Source organism: Nycticebus coucang, chromosome 10, assembly GCF_027406575.1.
Source record: "Nycticebus coucang isolate mNycCou1 chromosome 10, mNycCou1.pri, whole genome shotgun sequence".
Taxonomy (NCBI): Eukaryota; Metazoa; Chordata; class Mammalia; order Primates; family Lorisidae; genus Nycticebus; species Nycticebus coucang.
Genome location: NC_069789.1, coordinates 93,879,098 through 93,901,254, shown reverse-complemented (window position 1 = coordinate 93,901,254; position 22,157 = coordinate 93,879,098). Strand labels below are relative to the sequence as shown.

The 22,157-nt window shown below is 43.8% G+C and overlaps 2 protein-coding genes across 2 annotated transcripts in view; one reads left to right on the top strand and one right to left on the bottom strand.

Annotated features, from left to right (window-relative positions):
- The window catches only part of POU2F1 (POU class 2 homeobox 1), a 194,089-nt gene extending 181,643 nt beyond the window's left edge, over positions 1–12,446 (top strand). Inside the window, exon 16 of the mRNA XM_053605727.1 lies at positions 669–12,446. Coding sequence (XP_053461702.1) covers positions 669–979 — 311 coding nt within the window. The 3' untranslated portion in view covers positions 980–12,446. The remainder of the gene's footprint in view (positions 1–668) is intronic.
- Positions 12,447–15,379: 2,933 nt separating this feature from the next.
- Positions 15,380–22,157, bottom strand: part of CD247 (CD247 molecule) — an 86,755-nt gene continuing 79,977 nt past the window's right edge. Inside the window, exons 5-8 of the mRNA XM_053607680.1 lie at positions 19,965–20,000; positions 19,050–19,106; positions 17,797–17,838; positions 15,380–16,523 (exon numbers count right to left, since the gene is read on the bottom strand). Of these exons, the coding sequence (XP_053463655.1) occupies positions 16,458–16,523; positions 17,797–17,838; positions 19,050–19,106; positions 19,965–20,000 (201 nt within the window). The 3' untranslated portion in view covers positions 15,380–16,457. The remainder of the gene's footprint in view (positions 16,524–17,796; positions 17,839–19,049; positions 19,107–19,964; positions 20,001–22,157) is intronic.

Below are 22,157 nucleotides of genomic sequence, written 5' to 3'. Positions count from 1 at the left end.
ACTTGAGGCCAAGAATTTGAGGTTGCAGTGATAGCTCCTATGAATAGCCTGGGAAACATATCAAGACCTCATCCCTAAAAGTATATTTAAAAAAAAAAAAAACAATTTTACTTAAATGAGAGTTCTCAGGGCCAAGAATTTTATTTTATTTGGTGGCACTAAGATATATTTTTTCAAACAAAAGCTTTTTTGAAAGACGACTTTCGTCTTGTGTATCAGTCTGTCAATAATACCAGTTGATTTATAAAAGCTAAGTATATTTTTAATGCCTTAATCACTTTGGCTAGCTTGTCTTTTGAACAGAGGTAGTTTAAAATTAGCAATCTTCATTAAAGATTATTGGATTTATCAAATATGTCTAGGTAAATGAAATAAATTTGAGCTTTCAAGATAGAAACATCACTCTGATTCACGTTCTTATTTGACCTCCTCTGCCCAGGCTCATTAATTGTGTTAGATTTTTCAGTCATTTAAGCTCTTCAAAATTGTAAATAAATGACAGGTCATGTCAAGATAGCACTGTGACTAAGGAAAAGAATCAGTGAAGGGCTTCACTTTTTTTCTCCGGAGTTATAGGAAAACTCGATAGACGTTTGAGCTTATCTGGTTGCTCCAGGCTGATGATAACATTCTCCTTACTTTCTGTTTTGGGGGGGTTTTGTCTGTAGCTCTTGCTTCTGGTGGCTCTCTTCCAATAACGTCACTGGATGCAACTGGGAACCTGGTATTTGCCAATGCAGGAGGAGCCCCCAACATCGTGACCGCCCCTCTGTTCCTGAACCCTCAGAACCTCTCTCTGCTCACCAGCAACCCGGTTAGCTTGGTCTCTGCTGCCGCAGCCTCTGCAGGGAACTCTGCGCCTGTAGCCAGCCTTCACGCCACCTCCACCTCAGCTGAGTCCATCCAGAACTCTCTCTTCACAGTGGCCTCTGCCGGCGGGGCTGCGCCCACCACCAGCACTGCCTCCAAGGCGCAGTGAGCTGGGCAGAGCAGGGGTGCCGGGAGCCTTTTACTCTGCAGTGTAACTGGGCTGCCAGCCAGGTTAATAAAACTGAAAAATGTGATTGGCTTCCTTTCACCACCATGTTGTGAGAGCAAAGGAGAGAAGGAAGAGAAGAAAAAACATACCAGAAAAAAAAAAAAAGGAGGAAAGGATGGAGATGGGACAACATTTGCCTAATTTTGTAATAAAACACTGTCTTTTCAGGATTGCTTCATGGATTGGAGAACTTTCTAACTAAAAATTAAAAAAAAAAAGAAACAAAAAATCAAAAACAAACAAACAAAAAAATAAGTGAAAGGACTACTTATCATTTCCAGCAGTCATGATGACAAGTGAAGGTGGGTTACCAATTCCAATATAGGAAGGGGATTTCTTGTTTGTCTAAATTTCTTTTTATCTTAAAAAAAAAAATCATTTTTATGGGTCTGTTGTACAGGCCACTAAGTCATAACAAGGTGTTTATAATCGTATCAATTGTGTTGGGGGTTCCTTTCTTAACTGGTACAATTTAGGCAGGCCTGTATTACTGTGTCTCTATTATTATTGTTGTTGTTATTGTTTTATATATATATATATTATATAGTTTGGACATGTTTATCTCTTGCTCCTGGATCCTATTTCAGTGAGCTCCCACACTGTGGGGAGGGAGGGTTTCAGGGTAAGGGGAGACTTCTGTTCTTAACTGCGGGGAATGTTCTTGCTGGTTTCCTTATCCTTGATGACTCTTACAGAGGTGCTAGAAAATTATTTTCTTTTGCCACTTATGCAAGAGGCTTGGTGCAGAAGCTGAAGGCAGTGTGTGCAAACACTCCCACTCCACACATCCCCCCCATCAGGTGGTGCCTTTGGAGCACTTTTGTGTAGGAAGAAATTCCTGCTGAACTGTAGCTCTCACTCACCCCCAAATCATTGAATGACCCTGAGGCCCAGATCCTGTAGTGCAACAGTGCTGCTTTCTGCTACTTTCAATGGGAACAGCTGTACGTGTTGCAGGGCGGGATTTGGTTCTGAAGAGCAAAGACTACTGCAGACACCTGACTTGGTGGTTCTCCTGATTTCTAATTTCCTGAAAATGCTCCTATTGTTGGTGTGTTTGTTTTTTCCATTTTTCAGAAGTTTTTCATCTAAACTTCCTTTAAGTTACTTGGCAAAGAACAAACTGACTTATTGAAGTTGGAAAACTTTCCTCTTCTTTTATTTTCTGAAGGAATTCTAGTATTTTTCCATCAATTATATACGTAAAAGAGGTGTGATGAGAAGAGTCTGAGGTTGCCAGCTTTTCCTCTAGAAAGCCACAGACTTCCTTTCCACTGGATGGCTTATAAATTCCTGTAACCCTGAGATTCTGCTTGGTTCTCTGACTAAAGGAGGCACTCACTTACTAGCGGGGCAGGATCTATAGAACTTCAAGCAGGAACTTTGCACACGCCACATGAAGTGTCATTAGTTGGTGACACTTCCGCTAGTTAGGTCTACATAGCAATTCACACTCTTTATTGGGTGTAGAAAGTGATCAGCTCCTGTAATTATTTTCAGGGTGTTTCTAGACCATATAAATGAGCCCCTTGAAAAGGAAGAGCTTGTGAAAGTGGATGAGGAGGAATAAGGGTAACTTAGAGATTAAATTCCCTTTTTTGTCAGTGTACTGTTATTATACCGTCTGTATGAAAAAAAATTCCAAAAGACTGGATTACTGCACTGCAGCTCATCTAAGTTCCCCTTCTTATTGGAGTTGAAGGTTCCCATTTGGTGTCTATGGGGTTTTGTTTAAATCTCTGGTGGTCCCAAGACTGCATTTTTCTCCCTTTGGAGCTGAGAGTGTAGAGAGAACTTACAGGTGGTTTTTAGTCGGATTGCTTTGCTTGTGTCCACAAGGAAGCTTGGATTCCGTGTACTTCGCTCTCTTCACCATTGTTGAGAAGGCAGTAATACAGACAGAGTGTGAACTTTGCTTGTAATTTAAGTGGGAGACAGTCACATTAATATTAAAAGTCAGAAATAGTTTAGTCCCCTTTAAAATTTTTTTCTGTTTTTTTTTTGTCTTAATTTTATTTCACAAAATATTTAAATTACCACCCCTAAATTTCTTCCTTACCCTTTACCTTCCCTAAAATCCCTCCAAAATCAGTGAACTGCAAGCAGGGAAATTAACAAATGTCCATCCACCTTTTTTGTGTGGTGTGTTTTTTATGTTTGTTTGTTTGTTTGTTTTTTTAAACTAAGCTTGAACCAAAGTCAATTTTTAGCAAGCTGCTGTACTAATGGACTAGTTTATGATGTGCAGTTCAGACACATTGAGGAGATAGATGCTACTGACAATTTCTTTTTCATTTGTCTTTATTAATTTTATATAAAAGTTGCTGCTTGTTTTTAATCTTTTATGTTGGTAAATTGTAATATCCTCTGGGCAGACATTAACTTGATGTTTAACTAGTTTATTTAGGTTGGTGTGTAAATAGAATGGCAGTGTCGGTTACTAATTTCTCTCCTCTCCATCCACTTTTTCTCTGTTGTAGTTAAATTTAATCTTTTATCCTGACTTGCCATCTCTAACTTTAGTCTGTGCAAATAATTTAGGGCTATCAGTGATACTGTAGTTGCCAATAGCAATGAGTCCCTCCCTTGGGAGTGTGGAAAGTTAGGAGGAAGGATTCGGGGAGGGGAATGCTGATGCCCACCACACTGGATTAGAAGTTGTAGCATTAATTTCCCAAGATTGCTACCAAAGGGAGTGTGGAGTCCCGAGGGACTCAAGCCCAGTGAGTCAGGAGGAAGGGCAAGGAAAGACTGCTTAGGGTTTTTTGGGTTTTTTTTTTCACATGTGGTTAAAAATGATCCTTTTCCCAAATAAGATCCAACAAAAGACTTTAATATTAAAAAAGATACTAAGCTTTAAATGTCAGTACAAGGGTCATTAATTTCTATTCCCTGTCTATATTCTCTCTCATCAGTTTGGTATAAGAGGATTCTACCATTTGGTGTGTGTATCACTTGATGAGGGTAGACCTTAAACCAGTATAAAAAAAAACAACAAAACTGTGTTTAAAGGAATAATCTTTAGACCAAGATAAATCCTTAGATAAAAATGAAACTTTTTCTCTTTTTTTACTCATGTAAAAATAAGTTATAAAATGAAAGGTACATATACCTATGTACACATGAAACACTAATATAGCTTGTTGGTGAGTGTTTAGTTTAAAATCAACTCCTTGCACCATCACTATTCTACTGATCATATTGCTTCATGAACACCTTAGTCATTTTTTACTTTATATCATCTTTTTTTAATTGTCTCGAGAAATGCATTTTGAATTGAATGAACTATCTCCTACACTAAAGTACTCAAACTTAACTTTTAGCCACCTTGTGAAGGGAGACTGGAAACTAAAGAGGGACATTAGACCAAAAAGAGGTGTTCAGTAGAGTTTCTACATTTTGAAGAAGAAAGGCCAGATAGGTCATCACAATTCATTGTATCATTCTTTTTCTTTTTGTTCCTCCTTACTGTTTATGCAAGTTGTATTTTTATCCCTGAATTTGGTTAACACGTATTAAGCCAAAGACTAATTCTAAATGCATTTATAGTAATATTATATTTGCCCATAGTAATGGGCTCTCCCTAGGGAGTGGTGAATGTAATTGTTTGAATCCTGCTCGTCACAAGTGGTGCAATTTGGTCATAAACTTTATTTATACCCTGTATAAATCTGAAGGACAGAGCAGGAAGACCAAAAAGGGCTTCTCACAGGAACAATACTACTGTGTTGTTCTAAGAAATAAGTTGAGTTCTGTATTAGTTTAAATGTTTCTGAAGTTCTATAGGCAGCTTTTTAGAAGTAAGAGAAAAAATGTTTGTATCCATTACCTGATATAATACACACTTCCTTTTGTTTATTGTCAGAAAGATCAATACCATCTCAATTTATTCAACTCGTACTCGAGAAATGGAACCAAAGCAATCCAACTTTCATTTGGTATAGGACCATACCTATTTATACTTCATGGTAGCGTTATAAGAAATTAATCCTTTTTGTGTTTAAATAAAAGGGAAAAATAAGACTGAAAGATTTTTAGTGAAACATCTTGCCAACTCGTCCTACATCATTCATTCATTCATTATTGGGGAAAAAAGCACAATTGTACTTCTTTTCATGTTATTTTGTCTCATTATCCCTCATTTGTTTGGCAAGATAAGGAAAACCTTGTCTATATTTATCCAGAAGCACAGGTATTTGCTTGATAAAACATTTGAATTCAGCCCAATCTTTAACATTTTCTTTTTAACTTATTGGAAAAGCCAGATACATTTGCAAACATAGGAAATTCGTGTAAGTTTTTAAAGTTATGAATCTTGATAAAAAACATTGGAATTAGTATGTAATGAACACTTGGCTTACCGAAGACACTCTCTGTAGTTCATAATCTAAAGCTGTTCCCAAACCATGTCATCCTCACAAAACATTGTTTTAACTAAGACAAAAAAGAAAAGAAAAGATCACTGAAATAGGAAGACAGAGAAACTGAGAGGCCTCTTTGTATCTGCCCAAGAAAAGAGAATCACTGCCAGGGAGAAGTTGGAAGGCCTGGACGTCATGTTAGCAGGTTGCTTTGGCCTCAGCCCTGGAGAGGCCCTCCAAAGACCAGTCTGCAGTTACAGGAACACCTCAACAATTCACTAGGCGAATTTGTCCAAATCATTTCTCATTAAATCAGCATCTAAATAATGAATTTAAAGTTTACTGGTTCTTCAAACCCTGTTTATTAAAGTTGAAAGAGTTGAAAGATGGCTAATACTAATGGGGAAAAAAAGACTAGTTAGAATTTTCCAAATGAGCAAGAATCTATGGCAGGGGTCCTCAAACTTTTTAAACAGGGGGCCAATTCACTGCCCCTCAGACCATTGGGGGGCCGGACTATAGTTTAAAAAAAAACAAACAAAAAACTATGAACAAATTCCTATGCACACTGCACATATCTTATTTTGAAGTAAAAAAACAAAACGAGAACAAATAACAATTACACCGCCTCATGTGGCCCGCGGGCCATAGTTTGAGGACCCCTGATCTATGAGTTAATTTCCTCGTAACTGATAGTTCACTTTTAGATTTATGTATGAAGATCATTTAAATCATTGTCCTGGCTGTTTGAAGACATTTTCAGTCTTAAGACATTTTGAGGGCGACACTTTATAAAGTGGTAAGTCTTTCTTAGCATTGACTTTCACTTTTGAGAAGAAAAAAAATCATTCTTTGCCATTCCTCTGAGAAGAATAACTAAGATGGGCTATTGTAGGTTTACATAGACAGCACACTAAGTACATATGGAAACTTGGACAGGAATAGGACACATAATTCACCTTCATCATTAAAGGCTAATCATCCTTTTCTTAATCAAAGAAATTAGATGAGTCAACCCTGAGATTCCTGGTAAGATACTGGAAAGGATTCCACTGGAAGGACAGGAATGTGTTTTTCCCAGGGTTGTCCAGTTTGCACCAGTTTTCCGAATGGTTTGTCAACAGCTGCTTTCTTCTAACTGCCCTTACTCATGAAGTAGTTCCTTGTTTTGACTCTTCTACTTTTGGCCTTCGCTAAAAGCAGCAAATTCGAGTGAACCTTCTGTTGATTGCATAACCAGGATCTCCTTTTCTCTTTTCCTTTTCTTCTTTTTCACTTTGAATGGTGGTACCTTAATCTGGGTAACAGCTAGCTTCTGGCACCTTCATAAAATACCTCAGCATAGCTTAGCATTGTTACAGAACTGGTTTTAAACTAAAAACCATATAAATAAAAGAAGAAACTTTATAAATAGTGGAAATGATTCTAGCTGTAGCATTTAGTTGAACTAATTATTATGACTGATGAAAATGATCGATGCTGTATGTATTCGGGATCCTGTTTATAGGCTACAGTTTATAGGGTTAGGGAGGGTTGGGTGGGGGAAGAGAAGTTGATTATGTTAGAAGGAAAACGTTGCTCGTGTGTGTTTGTTTTTTCCTATATCTGTCTTGCCAAAGGAAACTTGATTTTCCCTGTGATTGGGTTTGAGATTTGTTGGCCTCTTTGTGGTCTGATCCGCAGCACAGTGTGTGGTGGCGCGCAGGTAACATGAGGGTACCTAGTGGGTGCAGGACCCCTAAGGGTGCATTTACATCCCTTCCTGTGGCTGCCTGTGTGCCCCAGACCCTGCCAGACTCTCCTGATGATTCATTACCTCTGTGTATAGCAGAAGCTTAGGCAAAGGACGAATGTATGAATGTCTGGGTGTGCACTTGAGAAATAGAGGCAGAACTAGACATGCACCAATTACTTTGGAGAGGAAAGAAGAGGTGAGTGGTTGATGTATCCTAATCTAGGAAAACTAAAGTGAAACAGATTATTCTTGTCTCCCTCCATCAGGTTATTAGATGTTATGCTACTAGCACAGCATTTTAAAACCTTACTTCTTTTTCTCATACCAAGGCTAGTAGTTCTCTAAACAGCAAAAAACAAACCAAGAAGTGAAAACTAATCTGCTGACCTCACACGTGAGAAGGTGTGACCCTCAAGGATTGGTTGGTCAGTGGGGTAGAGAAGAGTATTATTCTTGGTGGGAATGTGAATGAGAAATGATGCTGGTCTGTGCTGGTCTAGGGAAAATTACAAGCCCTTCTGCCCATCCTCTGGGACAGAACTTTCTCAGCTCCCTGAGTTCAGATATAAACTATATCTCCAGAAGTCCTATTTTTTTAAATAAATGATCTATCTCACATAACTTAGTGGGATTTGGTTTGGATACCAAAGACACTGCGATACCATTCTGTGCTTATTCTTGTGTTTTCAAGACAGGCAGAGGGAATAAGAACAAAACGCTGGTATTTAGAAAAGCTTTTCTTTGCCTCTTTCCTGCCCTGCTCCTTCCCGCCTTCCCTGCTTTTTGAAGGAAGTCTTCTTGTTGGTTATCCTGGCTTTGGGAAAGAGATTGGTTTTGTTTTGCTCTGTTGGCTCTGTAAACATGGATAGGATTGCTCTGTGTAGCAGTGATATTCTTGGAATTGCTGAGAAATTTGGGGAGGGCAAAAAATGAGGGTAGAATTTTTTTGTTTAGGTGGGAACCTGCTGCCTTGGGCCACATGTGGCCCTCCAGATCCCCAAGTGCAGCCCCTCGACCAAATCCAAACTTCACAAAAAAATCCTTTTATTAAAAGGATTTGTTGCTAAAATTTGGATTCAGTCAAAAGGATCCAGAAGTCCAGATGTTGGCCCCAAGGCCGCAGGTTCTGCACCCTGGGAAGAGCACGATTACATGGAAAACCAAAAGATCTTCTCTTTCTCTCCTGTAGAGCTATTTTCTTCACAAATGTTTTTATAAATGAGCTCCAGGGAGCTGAGTAGTTCATTATTGTGTACATTGATAGGACACAGAAAGGGAACGGGAAAATAAATATATCGCTCTCTGAATATTCCATCAAAGAATCACCAGGTTGCAGAACTTCATGAAAGCTTTACTAATAGTCTTATTGTTCTGACTTTATATAAAGGTGGTATTACTATTGTGTGACTTTTCAAAGTGCTAGATAGGTTTCTAAGTAGATAATAGTGATATTGAAGAGAAGAGCACTTGAAACAAAAGCTGTGGGAAGACAGGTGTGGGTGTGATGAGACACCTCTGGGAGCACGGAGGCCACGCTCCTGGGGCCTGGGAGGGTGGAGGTGTTCTAGGATTCTGTGTCCCTGAATCTGCCCCCTCTACCCAGGGCTCCACCACCCACTGCCACCTTCTGGTTCAAACCCAGGACACTGTCAAAAGGTTAAGCCCCCAAAAACAATTTACTGTAAAAAAACATTGAGGTCTGCTGCAAAGTTTTCCTGTTTTCTTTGTTTATGAGTTCATCTTGTGTAAATTGGCCACGCCCTCACAAAAGCAGCTTAAAGCTTCTTTCATAAATTGCCAGTGGCATTGAGTTCTTAAACATTTTATCCCAGAGTCTGCAGGCAGACAGCTGGATACAGTGCTGTGTATTTTTTATGAGACGGTCAAACCCTTTAGTTCCTTAAAACTGGGATCTCTTTCGAAAGAACAAGGACAGAGCCAAGTAGAGAGAAGACTCTGTGTTCCCACCCAGTGCTAAAAGTGTCTCAAGGTCTGAAAAATACAGGAGGAAATGAAATGCACTTTCAGAAGCTGAAATGACAGTGTCTGCGACAAAAGGCTGTAGTTGTAGGCAGTGGGGGGTACCGTGTCTTTGGTTCCATTCCTGCATCAGTCTGCAGAAGGCACATACTTCCTAAGAGTAGAGTGGGCCAGTGCCAGCTGGTTGGGTTTAAAGCTGCAAGCAGTTAGAGAAAAAGAGGTGGGGGGTGGGGGGTGGGGAGGGTGGAGGGGATTGAGGATAAGACTTTGCAACCTTGGCTTTCTACAACATAAATTGTGTGTTTCCCCTATGGGCAGGTCAGGGGAGAGAAAGACTTCTTCCAGCTTCTTTCTTCTGCCTGCCTGGGCGTGCATGCATGCATTTCAATCCACAGGAGTCTCTCCCTGCAGGAAGGGCCCTCCTCCCACATTAGACGCACTTCCATCCCCTCTGTGTTGGCAATGAAGGCTAGGTGAGTAAGTGTGGGCCGTTCTACCCACCACACGTCCAGGATCTATTGTATACCTCATTTCTAACTCGTAACTGAGTAACTTGCTTTAACTTTCTCAAAACCCTACAGAGTTGCCAAGTCTGCCCTCCCTGCTCTCAGTAAGTAATGTTGAACTCTGGCCTACAGCATCATGGGACCAGTAGCCGAGGGTGGGATCCCCCAAAACAAGCCTCTGAATGTCGCTGCTTAAAAGCTACTGCAAACTGAGGGCAAATTGCAATCTTCTGTTTCTTTTTGTTGCAAGGGGTCTTCACAGGTCTCTTAACATCTCCTTTCCCAGCCACCCTACCTTTAGGGGCTGGCCAGTTACCCGCACCCCCAGCCCACCCCGTGTCCCAATGGCTGGCCACACATCCACTTCTGTACTTGTCTTTTCCCTGGTGGGATAGAGGCCATCCCCTTCCCGTCCGAGGCCTCGGGGTTCTGTTTATATCAGGACTTTGGGTAGAAGGGAAGACACCAAAGGCTCTTTTTAGCTGACTGCTGCATAAACACTTCACTTTTTTTCTTTTGACATGACCAAAAAATCCAAATATTTAAGTTTATTATTATTAATATTATTATTATTTGACAATCTTATATCCAGTGGGCTCTCTAGAAGCTGCATCCCCAGCCCTTTCACCTTTTCTTTGAATGTAGTTCCTGACCTTCAGTTCCCACCCCGAGGGTTGAAAAAAGCTTAGCCAGGTCATAATACTGCTGCTATAAGCCAGGGGAGGGTGGTTTCTTTGATTTGTTTTGTTTTGTTTTTTAAATTTCCAGCCAAAACCAAAGATTTCTTAATGATTGTATAAACTCAAAACAAACAAAAAAACCAAAGAAAGGGGAAGTCTTCAGCATCAATCCAACCTGTGGCGTCCTGGCGTTTAGAAGGTGAGGCTGGGGCAGGGGGGGAGCCTCCGACCAATCAGAGAGGGCAGGCAGCTGTCAGCCACCTTCTGGGCTTTTCCACAGTTGCATGCTGGGCAGCTGTAGCCCTTGCCAACTTTCAGGCGTGCCAAGAAACGAATTGGCATTCAGATTTTCCAAACAAAAGACAGAACCCCATCACCACCATAATCCACCCTACAACAACCAGGGTCACCACAGGGATTTAGCACAGGGACTAGGGCTGGTGGGAGCCTCTGCTGAACTGGCCGAGGACTCCACAGAGTGGAGGACATTGAAGACACTGGTGCAGGATTGGCTGCTCTGCTGGGTGCTTTAACCTCTGGGGCTGGGCGAATGCACGCCAAAGGGCCCTTCGGAGCCTTTTTTATCTTTTCCTTTACTGGAACTGCTTGGAAGTGGCTGGCCTGTGTGTGAGAAAACATGCAGAAAGATTATCAAGCTTTTCATTTCTCTTTATTGTAGTTTTGTTTCCTTTTTGCAGCACCACTGTGCAACTATGCATTGTATTTCACAACCTTTTGTGCTAGGTAGATGCCTGTGACTTTTTAACTTGGGGGGTGGGGGGATTGCAAATGAAGGAACTTTTTACATGGATCTTTTTAATCTCAGTTGATTGGGGGAGGGGGGTATTTGGTTCTAGGGTCATACAAGCTCTATCCCAAAGCAAAATCCAAATGTTAATAATATTAGCCTGATGCAGATACCAAAGATAATTTCTTTCCTGCAGAACCTTAGACTTGTGTATTAAGTACGATTACCCAGCACTTGCATTAGTCTAACCTCAGTAATTCCAAAGCTTAGATGTATATTTTGGTATATTTCTGGGATATTAAAAAAAAAATGTCGTTTAACTTCTTGTTTGTTTCAGTGTAATGCTCTTAAAGTCATAGCATGAAAATAATTGAACTGTCCTATTCTTAGTAGTTTGAAATAATAGTATTTTTGTATGTTTTGGGTGTGTCTATGTATGTATTAACATAACAGTTTTCACTGCCTAGGTGTTCATAATAAAAAAGAAAATGAAAAAGTTTCGAGTGTACATAATATTCAATAATAATCTTCCACCAGGTGTCAATTTGGATTGCCCATTCTTGTTCCCAGTCGGGATTTTGTTTTGTTTTAAAGAGACAGTGATCGTGTTTTTCTAAAGATACTTTCTTTCTGTCTTTGAATATCTTAACTCCTCCACCTTTTCTTTTCTTTCTTTCTTTCTTTTTTTTTTTTTAATTATTAATTCAGGGGTGTTTTTCCACTGTTGTCAAGGGAGGGACATGAGGGGAATTGGTCCCTTGACCTCCCAGAACTTTCTGTTTTATGTAAAATGTGAGTTTGAGTTCTTCTTTGTGGAAACTTAAGATGTGGTGTAAATGATTCTTTCCAAAACTGTCCAGCAGCTTTGTGAGGCAGTGACAATTCCTAGGTAGTTTATTGGGAGTCCTACATTTCTCCTTAGATCACTTTGCAGTCTGGGTGGCTATCATATAGCCTCACTGCCCCAGAGCGCCTGTTTAGCCATTCCCCTCAGATAGGAATATTTTATAAGAATCAGCTGATAACTTGGCGTGCTGGTCCTTGTTATCTGTGCCCCTGGGAAACACATACTTTCTTGGTTTTCAATACCTGAAACACAAGCGACTTTACATTTGGGGGAATTAGCTGATGATACCTCCTGAGGCCTGAGGAGGTGGCGGGGAATATGAGCGGTGCTGTCTCTTTAAAAGTGCCCTTTCTGTGATTCCCCTCCTGGGGCTGCCTGCAGGGGCTGTGGGCTTGGGAGAGATTGTGTAGATGATAGTGAATAAGAATGAAATGGTAGATTTTGTGTAGATGCATTTGTCTGCTGTAATTTTTTATATATATATTAAACTTACTGTAACTGTACAGTTCATTTCTGTTGTAAAACATTATTAAACCATTTTCCAAGTGTTTTCACATTGTTTGAGTTTCTTTGAAGTTGCTGTGTTGGTGTTCTGGATGCTGCACACACAGGCATCCTCACAGACTGCTTGCACAAGCCTCCCAAGGTATTTTTTCTAGCAGGTGCTCTCAGGAACCCCAGAATCACAAGCATTTGGTTCTACCTCCCTGCCTCATCAAGCTCTTAACTTTCAGACTTACCCCCTGGGCTCCACAGGGAGCTGTGGTCACTGCATAAACCACTAGCTGCGGTTGAGTGAGGCCCTGAGCTAAGCAGCAGTCCAACCCAGCTGCTTCATGTGATCAAACACTCAGGCCCTTGATTGATCCTGCAAGAGCACTCTTCACAGCCCCCAGCGCACTGTGGATTTGACTGCAGAACTAAGATTGAACTCGACTTTTCCAAATGTATTGTTGAAGCTGCCGTGCCCCTCTAGTATTTCTGGCCAAGGCCTGAACATCGTTCTCCGGGGAAGCTGACCTGAGTTTGGCACCCGCCCTGCTGTCGGAGGAAGCACAGCGTGGCACCCCTCTGGCGCGTGGCACTAGTCCGCATTCAGTGTCTTAATACGGTTCATTGACCTCATAGAAAGGAAAGTTTGAATTCTAAAATTTCCCATAGAGAAAAGCTGCAGCTTGTTGAAGAACTTTGGGAAGTTCCCTGTCATGTGCCGACAGTTGCTGGGTCTTCTCCTTGAGATAGCTGATAGACAGGGAGAGCGGTTGCGAGATGTGCTTGCTGTCCTAGAAGGGGACCAAAAGGGGAAGACAGATTCGGTCTTCTTCTCCACTGCTCCTACATCACAAGCTCTTCTCCTTTCCATTCCATCCCCCCTTACGTTTATTGTTTGCATTTACATTTGTAAAGTTATCACTTCTCCTCGGCCTTTTGGCTAAGATCGAGTGTTACATTTGTAAAGTTATTTCCTTAAAGTAATTTCAAGTTCTTAGCAAATTGACTTTAGCAAGCAAAACCCACTCATCACATCTGAGAGAATGGAAATAAACTAGTGAGGAGAAGATTCTGTTACCCTATGGTCCTTTTTTAAAAAGTGGTTAGATTCTGACCCACTTCCTGGGATGATACAAAGCTGATATGAGTAGTGTCTGCCCTTCCTCTTTTCTCTGTGGGGAGCCTTTTCTCTTCAAAGACTAGGGATTGAAGTTACTGGGCATCGCACTTAGAACCCAGTCATGAGCTCACAGAAGTAGCTGTTGATCAACAGCTGACATGCCAGCACCAAGCACCCACAACACCCCCCAGGTTATTCGTGGACAGAGCAAGGCCCACGGCTACGCAGGTGGCCCAGTGACAAGGCTTTAACTCACCTCTGGAGTTGTCCTCAGCTCAAATTCTTCATGTGCCCTTTTTTCCCTGCCAGGGCTGACTTTGGTGTTTTAAATATCACTCTGTTCACAGGAGTCCTGGGAACCAGGAACCTTGAGTCTTATTCCAAGAATAACCTTGAATCGTACCATAGAAAGAAAAGTTATCAGAAATACCTACCTTCTACCTATGAATGTAATGGCATTGAAGCGATGCACTTTTGCAGTTATTGAGCATCTTTATATGTGTCTTGGTTCTTCAACAAGTAACACTCTCTATTTCCTTGATTCTAGGACACATCTTCACATTTTGACAAATGAAACAAAACTGCGTCTTACAGTGGATATTTGTATTTAACACAATGTTTCTTCCCTTGAAATAACATAATGGTTCATCCTGTCTTACAATCAGCAGTGTCTTGGGATGGAGGGAATACAGCCATGGTTTGGAGAGGGCACTGCCAGACCTCAGGAAGGGCAGGAATCTTAGGGATTTCAGGGGTATCTCTCACCTAGCATGCAGGGCTTCACTGTCAGAAACTGGTTTCACAGCCCCGCTTCTCTGAGCCCGCCTGCTGGTCCCGTCCACCCCTGGTTCACTGTAGCTACCACACATGTGGCCTGAAATGCCCTGCAGCCTGGGTTAACTGCAGCACCACAGCTCACTGCCAGCTTCCCTCCTCGTCTCCTGAGATGTACTCTTGGCAGAATTAGGTCAAACTCTCTAATTTTCAAGCTAGCCATACAGGTCACACAGCCTGTATATAACTTCGCTAACCTTGAAACAGGTCTAGCACAACCCCTGGGTGTGAGGCTTACTCACTTTCACTAGCAGATGAGCCAGCCTTCAGTTTTAAAATCCCAGCAACCAGCAGAGTTTTTCTGAGGCCAAGTTCCAGGTCAAATAAATGCCTTCTCTGCTTAGTGGCCTGTGAGTTGTTACACCTGACACCTGCCTAGCAGTAAAGGGCCTTGCTCCAGTTGGAATCCCAAATTTTCAAGGGCTTTGAACAGTCACAGTCTTTGACTTCTGTTTTGAAAAAATCAAAGTTTGTATGGAATGTTAATGGGTACGCTTGATGAGCTGGGACCTTATATGCAGCCACTGCAGTTAGAGGATATACTGCTAGGGACAGGGCCAGCTTGCCTGAGAGAAACTGACCTAAAAGACCTCTGTTCTCTACCATTCCCCTAAACCCCATGGACTGAGGTAGATTGTGCTGTGGTGTCAGCTGCTGTGGGTAACTCCTGGACACCCTCTGCTCATGTGCCGCTTCTTGGTGACACCTGAATGTGAGGGTGGTTTTCCTGTGCCACAAGTGGGCGCTGTGCTGTAGGCTCCTTTCCCATGGCCGCTCTGGTTCTCGTGAGGCTGAGGACCCTACTGACACTGTACCATACCATCCCTGCTCACTTTGCACCGTGTGATACTGTCCTCATGGCAGCTTTCTGGGCCACGGGGACCTGTGCTAACCTGCCTGTTTGCAGGAGCTGTCCTGTTCACTCTCTGAATCCAGCAGTTTGGGATCCCTTCCCCCCAGGGCAACCTGCTGATGTCCTGATGACTAAATTGTCACTACAAGCTTGAGACAAAGCTTAGAGTACAGCAGCGTTTTCACTGAAGCATTTTTTATTATGCAAAATAGTGAGGCCTTAGCAAACCAGTACAGTACAGTATAAATTAAAACCAAGTAGAGCAGAGAGGCTTTTCCTTTCACGATCATGTGCCCTTTAATTACACAGCAATGTTCCAGGCAGGTTGACTGAGGATGTTCCCGACGTGCCACCGTCCACTGGGATCCTGCCAGGTCTCATGGTGCAGGGTCTTCCCTCAAGGTCTTCACAGTGAAGGGCTGACAACATTCATTCACTGCAAGTCCCAGGTAACCCAGGGGCCGGGAAGAACACAGGCTCACTGCCCGCCTTCTTCTGCTCCCGCATGCTCTGTTCATGTTGTGTAACGACATTGTGTTTTTTATACCAGTTTGTGCACAACTCAGAGACAGTCTTGTTCATCTTCCAGCCCCGTAGTGCCCAGCACACATGTTCGAATGTGGAATGTAGGCCTCATGGAAGGAGGCCCCTGGCTGCCCTCACGGGACGTGGCTGGCCCTCTGTCACCTCCCCACTGCCCCATACCTTCCCCGCTGGCCACTTGCCCCTTCCCAAATGCCCATCCCTTCCATAGGTAGGTGTAACACAGCCCTGTTACATGTTACCCTAAAAGGAGGGAAAGTCTGACAACAGAAACCAAATTTACAGCAGAGCAAAGCCACTCAAATACTGACCGGACGACAGCAACTATTAGGACATGTGCTAGCATCTGGGGACTTTACAAAGCGCAGAATCAACAACTCAGCTGTGAGAGGGAGTGTGGCTGCCTCCCAGTGACAGTGCAGGGACACCTCCCAGTGACAGCCCGGGGCTTCCAGGAGAGGCGGCTGCTTATAGTCACCAGCAAGCCAGAAGTCCCAAGACCAGGGCTATGACCCCGGGGCATGCATTCCCCTAAAAGAATCCAGGGACAAGGTTCTGGTTCTGATGGTTTGAAATAGGATCTGACCAAAGCATCCCAGTCACAAAGAGGAATACTTGGGTGGTCAAGAAATATGAGTGAACTGAGTTGAAATGCTTTATCTTGTGTCACAATCTAGGCGTCTACAGGTCTGGCCTGTGAGGGTTGCAATCCCTGGCTGCTAGCGAGGGGGCAGGGCCTGCATGTGGAGGGCATCATAGGTATCCTTGGTGGCTGTGCTGAGCCCCTGTGAAAACAAATCAGAAGAGAGGAGTCTGGGTCAGGAGCCTGTGTAGGCAGGAACCAACCCAGAGGCAACAGATATGCCCTCCCACCCAGCTCCCAGGAAGACTCTCCTCCCCCCACAGGCAGAAGCCTGGGCTGAGAGGACTGCAGGAGACCTCGGTCTGTGCCCTTGCTCAGAGTGGCCTTGTGGGAACTCTTTCCCAGCTAAATTCTCATTCCTCTTCCCAGCTTCCCAAGTGCCATGTGCTACAGCGCTTGGGCCCAGCCAACTTCCTGTCAGAACAAAGAGGAGGGGGTGTCTCCCACCTCTAATACGGAGCTGGAATTAAAGGAAAGGCCAGGCTTGCTCTGGAGAAGCTGCTGTCCCTGCTATTTGGGCCCACAAGCAGCCTGGACTTGTCACAGGGAGAGAATGGGGACTTCTGGGCCTCAGCCCTCTTCCATGCACATCCTTTCCAAGCCCCACTCTTCTAGTACATTCTTTGTCAGGGCATAGGTAGGCAAGGCTGGTCCCAAACTGCTAGAACGCTTCTCTCTGGTCCAGCCAGGGGCCAGGAAGGAGGGGGAGGAACAGCAGCCACACACAGGCAGGTTTCTGCCACCTTTCCGACGCTACCCTCAACTCAGCCAAGCGAGGCATCGTGACACTCTGGAGTCAGAAAAGCGAGCTGTGAGCAGCCCAGCGGAGCCAGGAGGAGAGATGGGAACCTTGGAGATCATGTTTTAGAGAAATGGGTTGACTGTGCTTCCTTTGCATAATGATTTGCACTGATTGGCATAACCCAGACACCTGACGGAAATAACATTTTCCTTTTGAAGTTAGCTGGTTTTTTCCTCCATCTTCCCACCCTTCCTCTCATCTTACTAGGTCTAAGGATACAAGGCAGAGCCAGGTTTCTGCAAGGAAGGGCTCAGAGCAGTGGGCAGAGGGCAGGAAATCACTCGAGTGGTGTCCTTTGCCTACATTTGCACCTTTGGGGAGACCGCACACCTTCCTGGCAGCTGCTGTTCTGCCTGTCATAGCGAAACCGTGCACGGGGCTGGCAGAGCCTCCTGGCTGGAGCCAAGCAGTTTGTTTGAATGGCCCGGTGCCACCCTACCCCAAGGATTTACTGGCCGTGGAGTCACTACTGGCCAGAATGGGTGCCCTGCATTTGCCCTGCCCAGCTGTTGGCAAAAGCTGGTACCACCAACAAATAAAACGCGGGCGCCTTGATCTTTCCCCCTGTCAGATGCCCCCCACACCCCACCAGAAGGAACTTGGCAGCTCGTACCTGGTACAGGGCATCGTGTCCCTTGCCTCTCCTCCTCTGGTTCTTTGGAAGTGAAATGAGAAAAGGATTAGAAAGTCAGGCAGTCAGCAGTGGCTTTCTGTTCAAAGGTCCCCAGAAAGTCAGGGGTGACTTGTCTCCCAGCAGTACCCCTGTCAGACCCCTCAGGCCCTAGTCCACACCTTTGCCTCTTCAAGGCCTTGCTCTCAGAGGGACCTGGTTTTGCTCTGCCCTGTTCAGATACTCACAAATATCAGATTCCTAGGATCTGGGCCCCCTGGGGTCTGGCTATGTTGTTCACTGCTTGGAGGGAATGGGCTACCCTTCAGTTCTTAAATTCTTGCCTGGTTGTCAAGCTTGCTGGGCATGGCAATGAGCCCTCTGAATAGGCACAGCTCTGGCATACTCAGCTCAAATCCTGACTCCCAGACTGTGTGCAGAGGCTCATGCCTGTAATCCCAGCACCTGCGAGGCCTTGCTCGGTGAATTGCCTGAGTTCACAGGTTCGAAACCAGCCTGAGGCAGAGTGAGGCCTCGTATGTAAAAATAGCCAGGCGTTGTGGCGGCGCCTGTAGTCCCAGCTACTTGGGAGGATGAGGCAAGAGAATCCCTTGAGCCCAAGAGTTTGAGGTTGCTGCGAGCTATGACGCCACAGCACTCTACCAAGGGCAATAATGCAAAACTCTCAAAAAAAAAAAAAATGCTGGTTCCCCTATTTATCACCTGTGTGACCCTTGGGTAAGTTACTTAACCACCTGTGCCTGGCAGGGCACATGTTTCTCATCAGGTTATTGTAAGAATTAAATAAGACAACAGAGGGCTCCTGCCTAGGAGGGCGCAATGCTTCACTGTCACTATTTTGAAATTCTTAATCATTTGCGAACAAGGGACCCCACATTTCATTTTGCCCTGGGCCCAGCAGTCCTGAGTCTGAACACACATAATACTCTCAACACTTATTAAAAGCGACCTGTTTTTGCAAAGCTTCACAAATCTAGATTTGGTTTTCAATCCTGAAAGAGGATCAGCCCTAGTTTCTTATATACTGTCCACCTGGGTGAGAGCTGGGTTCACCTTCCCCTATGGTGGCCACGACATTGGCTTTCGCAGTCAATGGGATTTAGAGTGGATGGGAAAGGTCTGCAGCAGGTGTGTCCAGAAGACCACGAGGAACTCCTTTGGAATTAAGGAAGAGCAACACCCTTCAAACGCAGCCCCACCCAAAAACTGCAAAAAAAAAAAAGAGCAACACTCACCTCGCCTTTTACCTTAATCTCGCTGTAGGCCTCTGCCATCTTGTCTTTCTGCAGCGCCTGGAGAAGAGGGGTGAGACTCTGATTTTACTGACTAATGCAGAAGACAGTGGATCCCTGCAAGAGGGAGCCCCTAGATTCCCAGGTAGGCAAGGGGCTCCCACAATCAAGGCTTTAAATCTTATTCACACAAATTTCTCCACCCACAACCAGCTACTCCCTCCTCCTCCTCTTGTCAGCCCCTTGGAATCTCCTCTGAGCTTCCAGCCCTCTGCCCTGAGCTGAGAAGCTCAGGTTAGGGCTCAAAAGGACAGGATGTGACACTCTAGACAAAGGCCCGGGTTTGGACAATACGAGGGCTCTACAATGCCTGGAGCCCCCAGAATCATATATTTGAGCACGTTGTCTCTTCACACAGCCAACACCAGGGACTGGAAACACCCCACCCCTCTGAGGAGGGACCTTGGCGACCCATTTAGAGAAGGCTACAGGCTACCACCTGCAAGGGGACCCTGCGTGGCAGACCCAGATCAATAGTCTAAGGACAGTCAGGTTCACTCCCAGGATGGTGAGGTTGACCAGTGAAAAGAGACACTCAGGAGAACCCTCCAGCCCTCAGAGGGGCCCACCAGCTTGACATTGCTGCAACCCTTACACCCCAGGCTGACCAGCCTAGGACCTCCAGCAGTAGGCACAGGGGGAGAGAGGGAAGGCAAAAGGAGGGGAGATTGGTTATCACCTCGCAGTGAAGGGTCTTTCTAGAAGCAGGTGCTGCTATAGGCAGCAAGCAGGTAAGATATTACTTGACCCAGGGAAGGGAAGGTCTGGATAAAGATGATGGGGAAACATCACTCAGAGCTTCCCGTCAGCCCTTCCCTCCAACCTTCCAAGGTAAAATGTAAAAGCTTCTCTACTCACATTGTATAGGCCTTCCTGAGGATGCTTCCTCCTCTGCTAGGAAAGACAAAGAGGACAAAGTTATGGGCAAAGAAAGGCGACTCCAGGCCACAAGAGCCACATCCTACTCCCACTACCCCAGCCCCTCTTCTCCCCAGGCTCCCCAGCCTTGCCAGGCCGCCACAGGGCCGCAGTACCACACAGCTCATACTTGGTTACATTCACTTGAATGTACACTTCACCCTCCCAAAGGGACCCAACCGAACCCAAGATTGCCCAGAACAGACCATGGGAATGTCTGCTGATGGCCTGTCTGTTGAAAACCTTACAAGTGGGACTTATAGCTGACAACAGTAGGCACCAGGTACCCTCGTTTGGATGGAGCAGGGCCAGCCACTGCTAGGCAGGTCCAACTGAGAGGTGCCCCATGTCCTCCTAGTGCAGATAAGAGGAGGAGAGAAGAGCCGCACCTAGAGGATGGGGCCAGGAGTGATCAAGAACACCAGTGACATCTCTACTGCCCACTCAGTCAAGCAACAACATGCCTGGCAAAGGGCTCAGAGGCTCAGGGGCTGATGGACAGTGGTGACCAGAAACATCAAAAGCCACTGGCAGCATCAAGCCAAAGGCGGCCCCAGCCTTTGTCCTGAGCCCTGCTCTTAAGATGAGTCTAACAAACCAAGTTCTACAACACATTGAAAGGATTGCATGCCCTTTCAAATGAGATTTATCTCTGGATGCAAGGATGGTTCAACATACACAAATCAATAAATTTGATAGACCACATTAACACAGTGCAGGACAAAAATCACATGATCATTTCACTAGATGCAGAAAAAGCCTCTGACAAAATTCAACATCCTTTCATGTTACATCCTTTCATGTTAAAAACTCTCAACAAATTAGGTATAGAAGGAATATACTTTAACACAATAAAAGCCACAAACACACAGCTAATATCATATTCAACAGGGAGAAGTTGAAAGCTTTTCTTCTAAAATCTGAAACAAGGGCTTCTCCTGTGGTTCAGTGGGTAGGGTGCTGGCTCCATATACCAAGAGTGGCAGGTTCGAACCCGACCTCAGCCAGCTAAAACAGCAGTGGTAACTGCAACAAAAAATAGCCAGGTGTTGTGGCAGGTGCCTGTAGTCACAGCTACATGGGAGACTGAGGCAAGATAATTGCTTAAGCCCGAGAGTTGGAGGTTGCTGTGATCTGTGATGCCATAGCACTCTACTGAGGGTGACAAAGTGAGACTGTCCCAAAAACAATAATAATAATAATAATAAAATCTGAAACAAGACAAGGATACCCACTCTGAACAATCCTGTTTAATACTGTACTAGAGGTCCCATCCAAACCAATTAGGCAGAAGAAAGAAATAAAAGTATCTAATCAGAAAGAAAGAAGCTAAATTGTCCCTATTTGCAGATGACATGATCTTCTACATAGAAATCCCTGAAGATTTCACACACAAAAAAAACCCATTAGAATTGAAAAAGGAATTCAATAAAGTTGCAGAATACAAAATCACACAAAAATTGGTAGCATCTCTCTGTAACAACAAACTTTCTGAAAAAGAAATCAAGGGAATAATCTCATGTAAAATAGCTAAATAAAATAAAATTCTTAGGAATAAATTTAACCAAAAAGGTGAAAGACCTATAAACTGAAAACTATCTGATGAATGAAATTGAAAAAGACACAGATAAATGGAAAGATATCCCATGTTCGTGAATTGAAAGAATTAATATTGTTAAAACATTCATGCTCTCCAAAGTAATCTATAAATTCAATGCAATCCCTATCAAAATTCCACTGCCATTTCTCATAGATATAGAAAAATGCTAAAATACATATGGAATGACAAAAAAACCAAACTGTCAAGGCAATCATGAACAAAATGAACAAAGCTGGAGGCATCACACTATCCTATCTGATTTCAAACTATACTATAAGGTGATAGTAATTAGAACAGCATGATACTGATATAAAAATAGACACATTGACTGGAACAGAATAGAGAGCCCAGAAGAGAGTCCACCCGCCTATGGTCAGTTGATCTTTAACAAAGAATGTATGATGGGAAATGGACAGTTTCTTCAATAAATAGGAAAACTGAATATACATATGGAAAACAATGAAATTCGACCCTTGTACTACTTACAAAAATCCACTTCAAATTGATTAAAGACTTAAACATAAGTCTTTGTT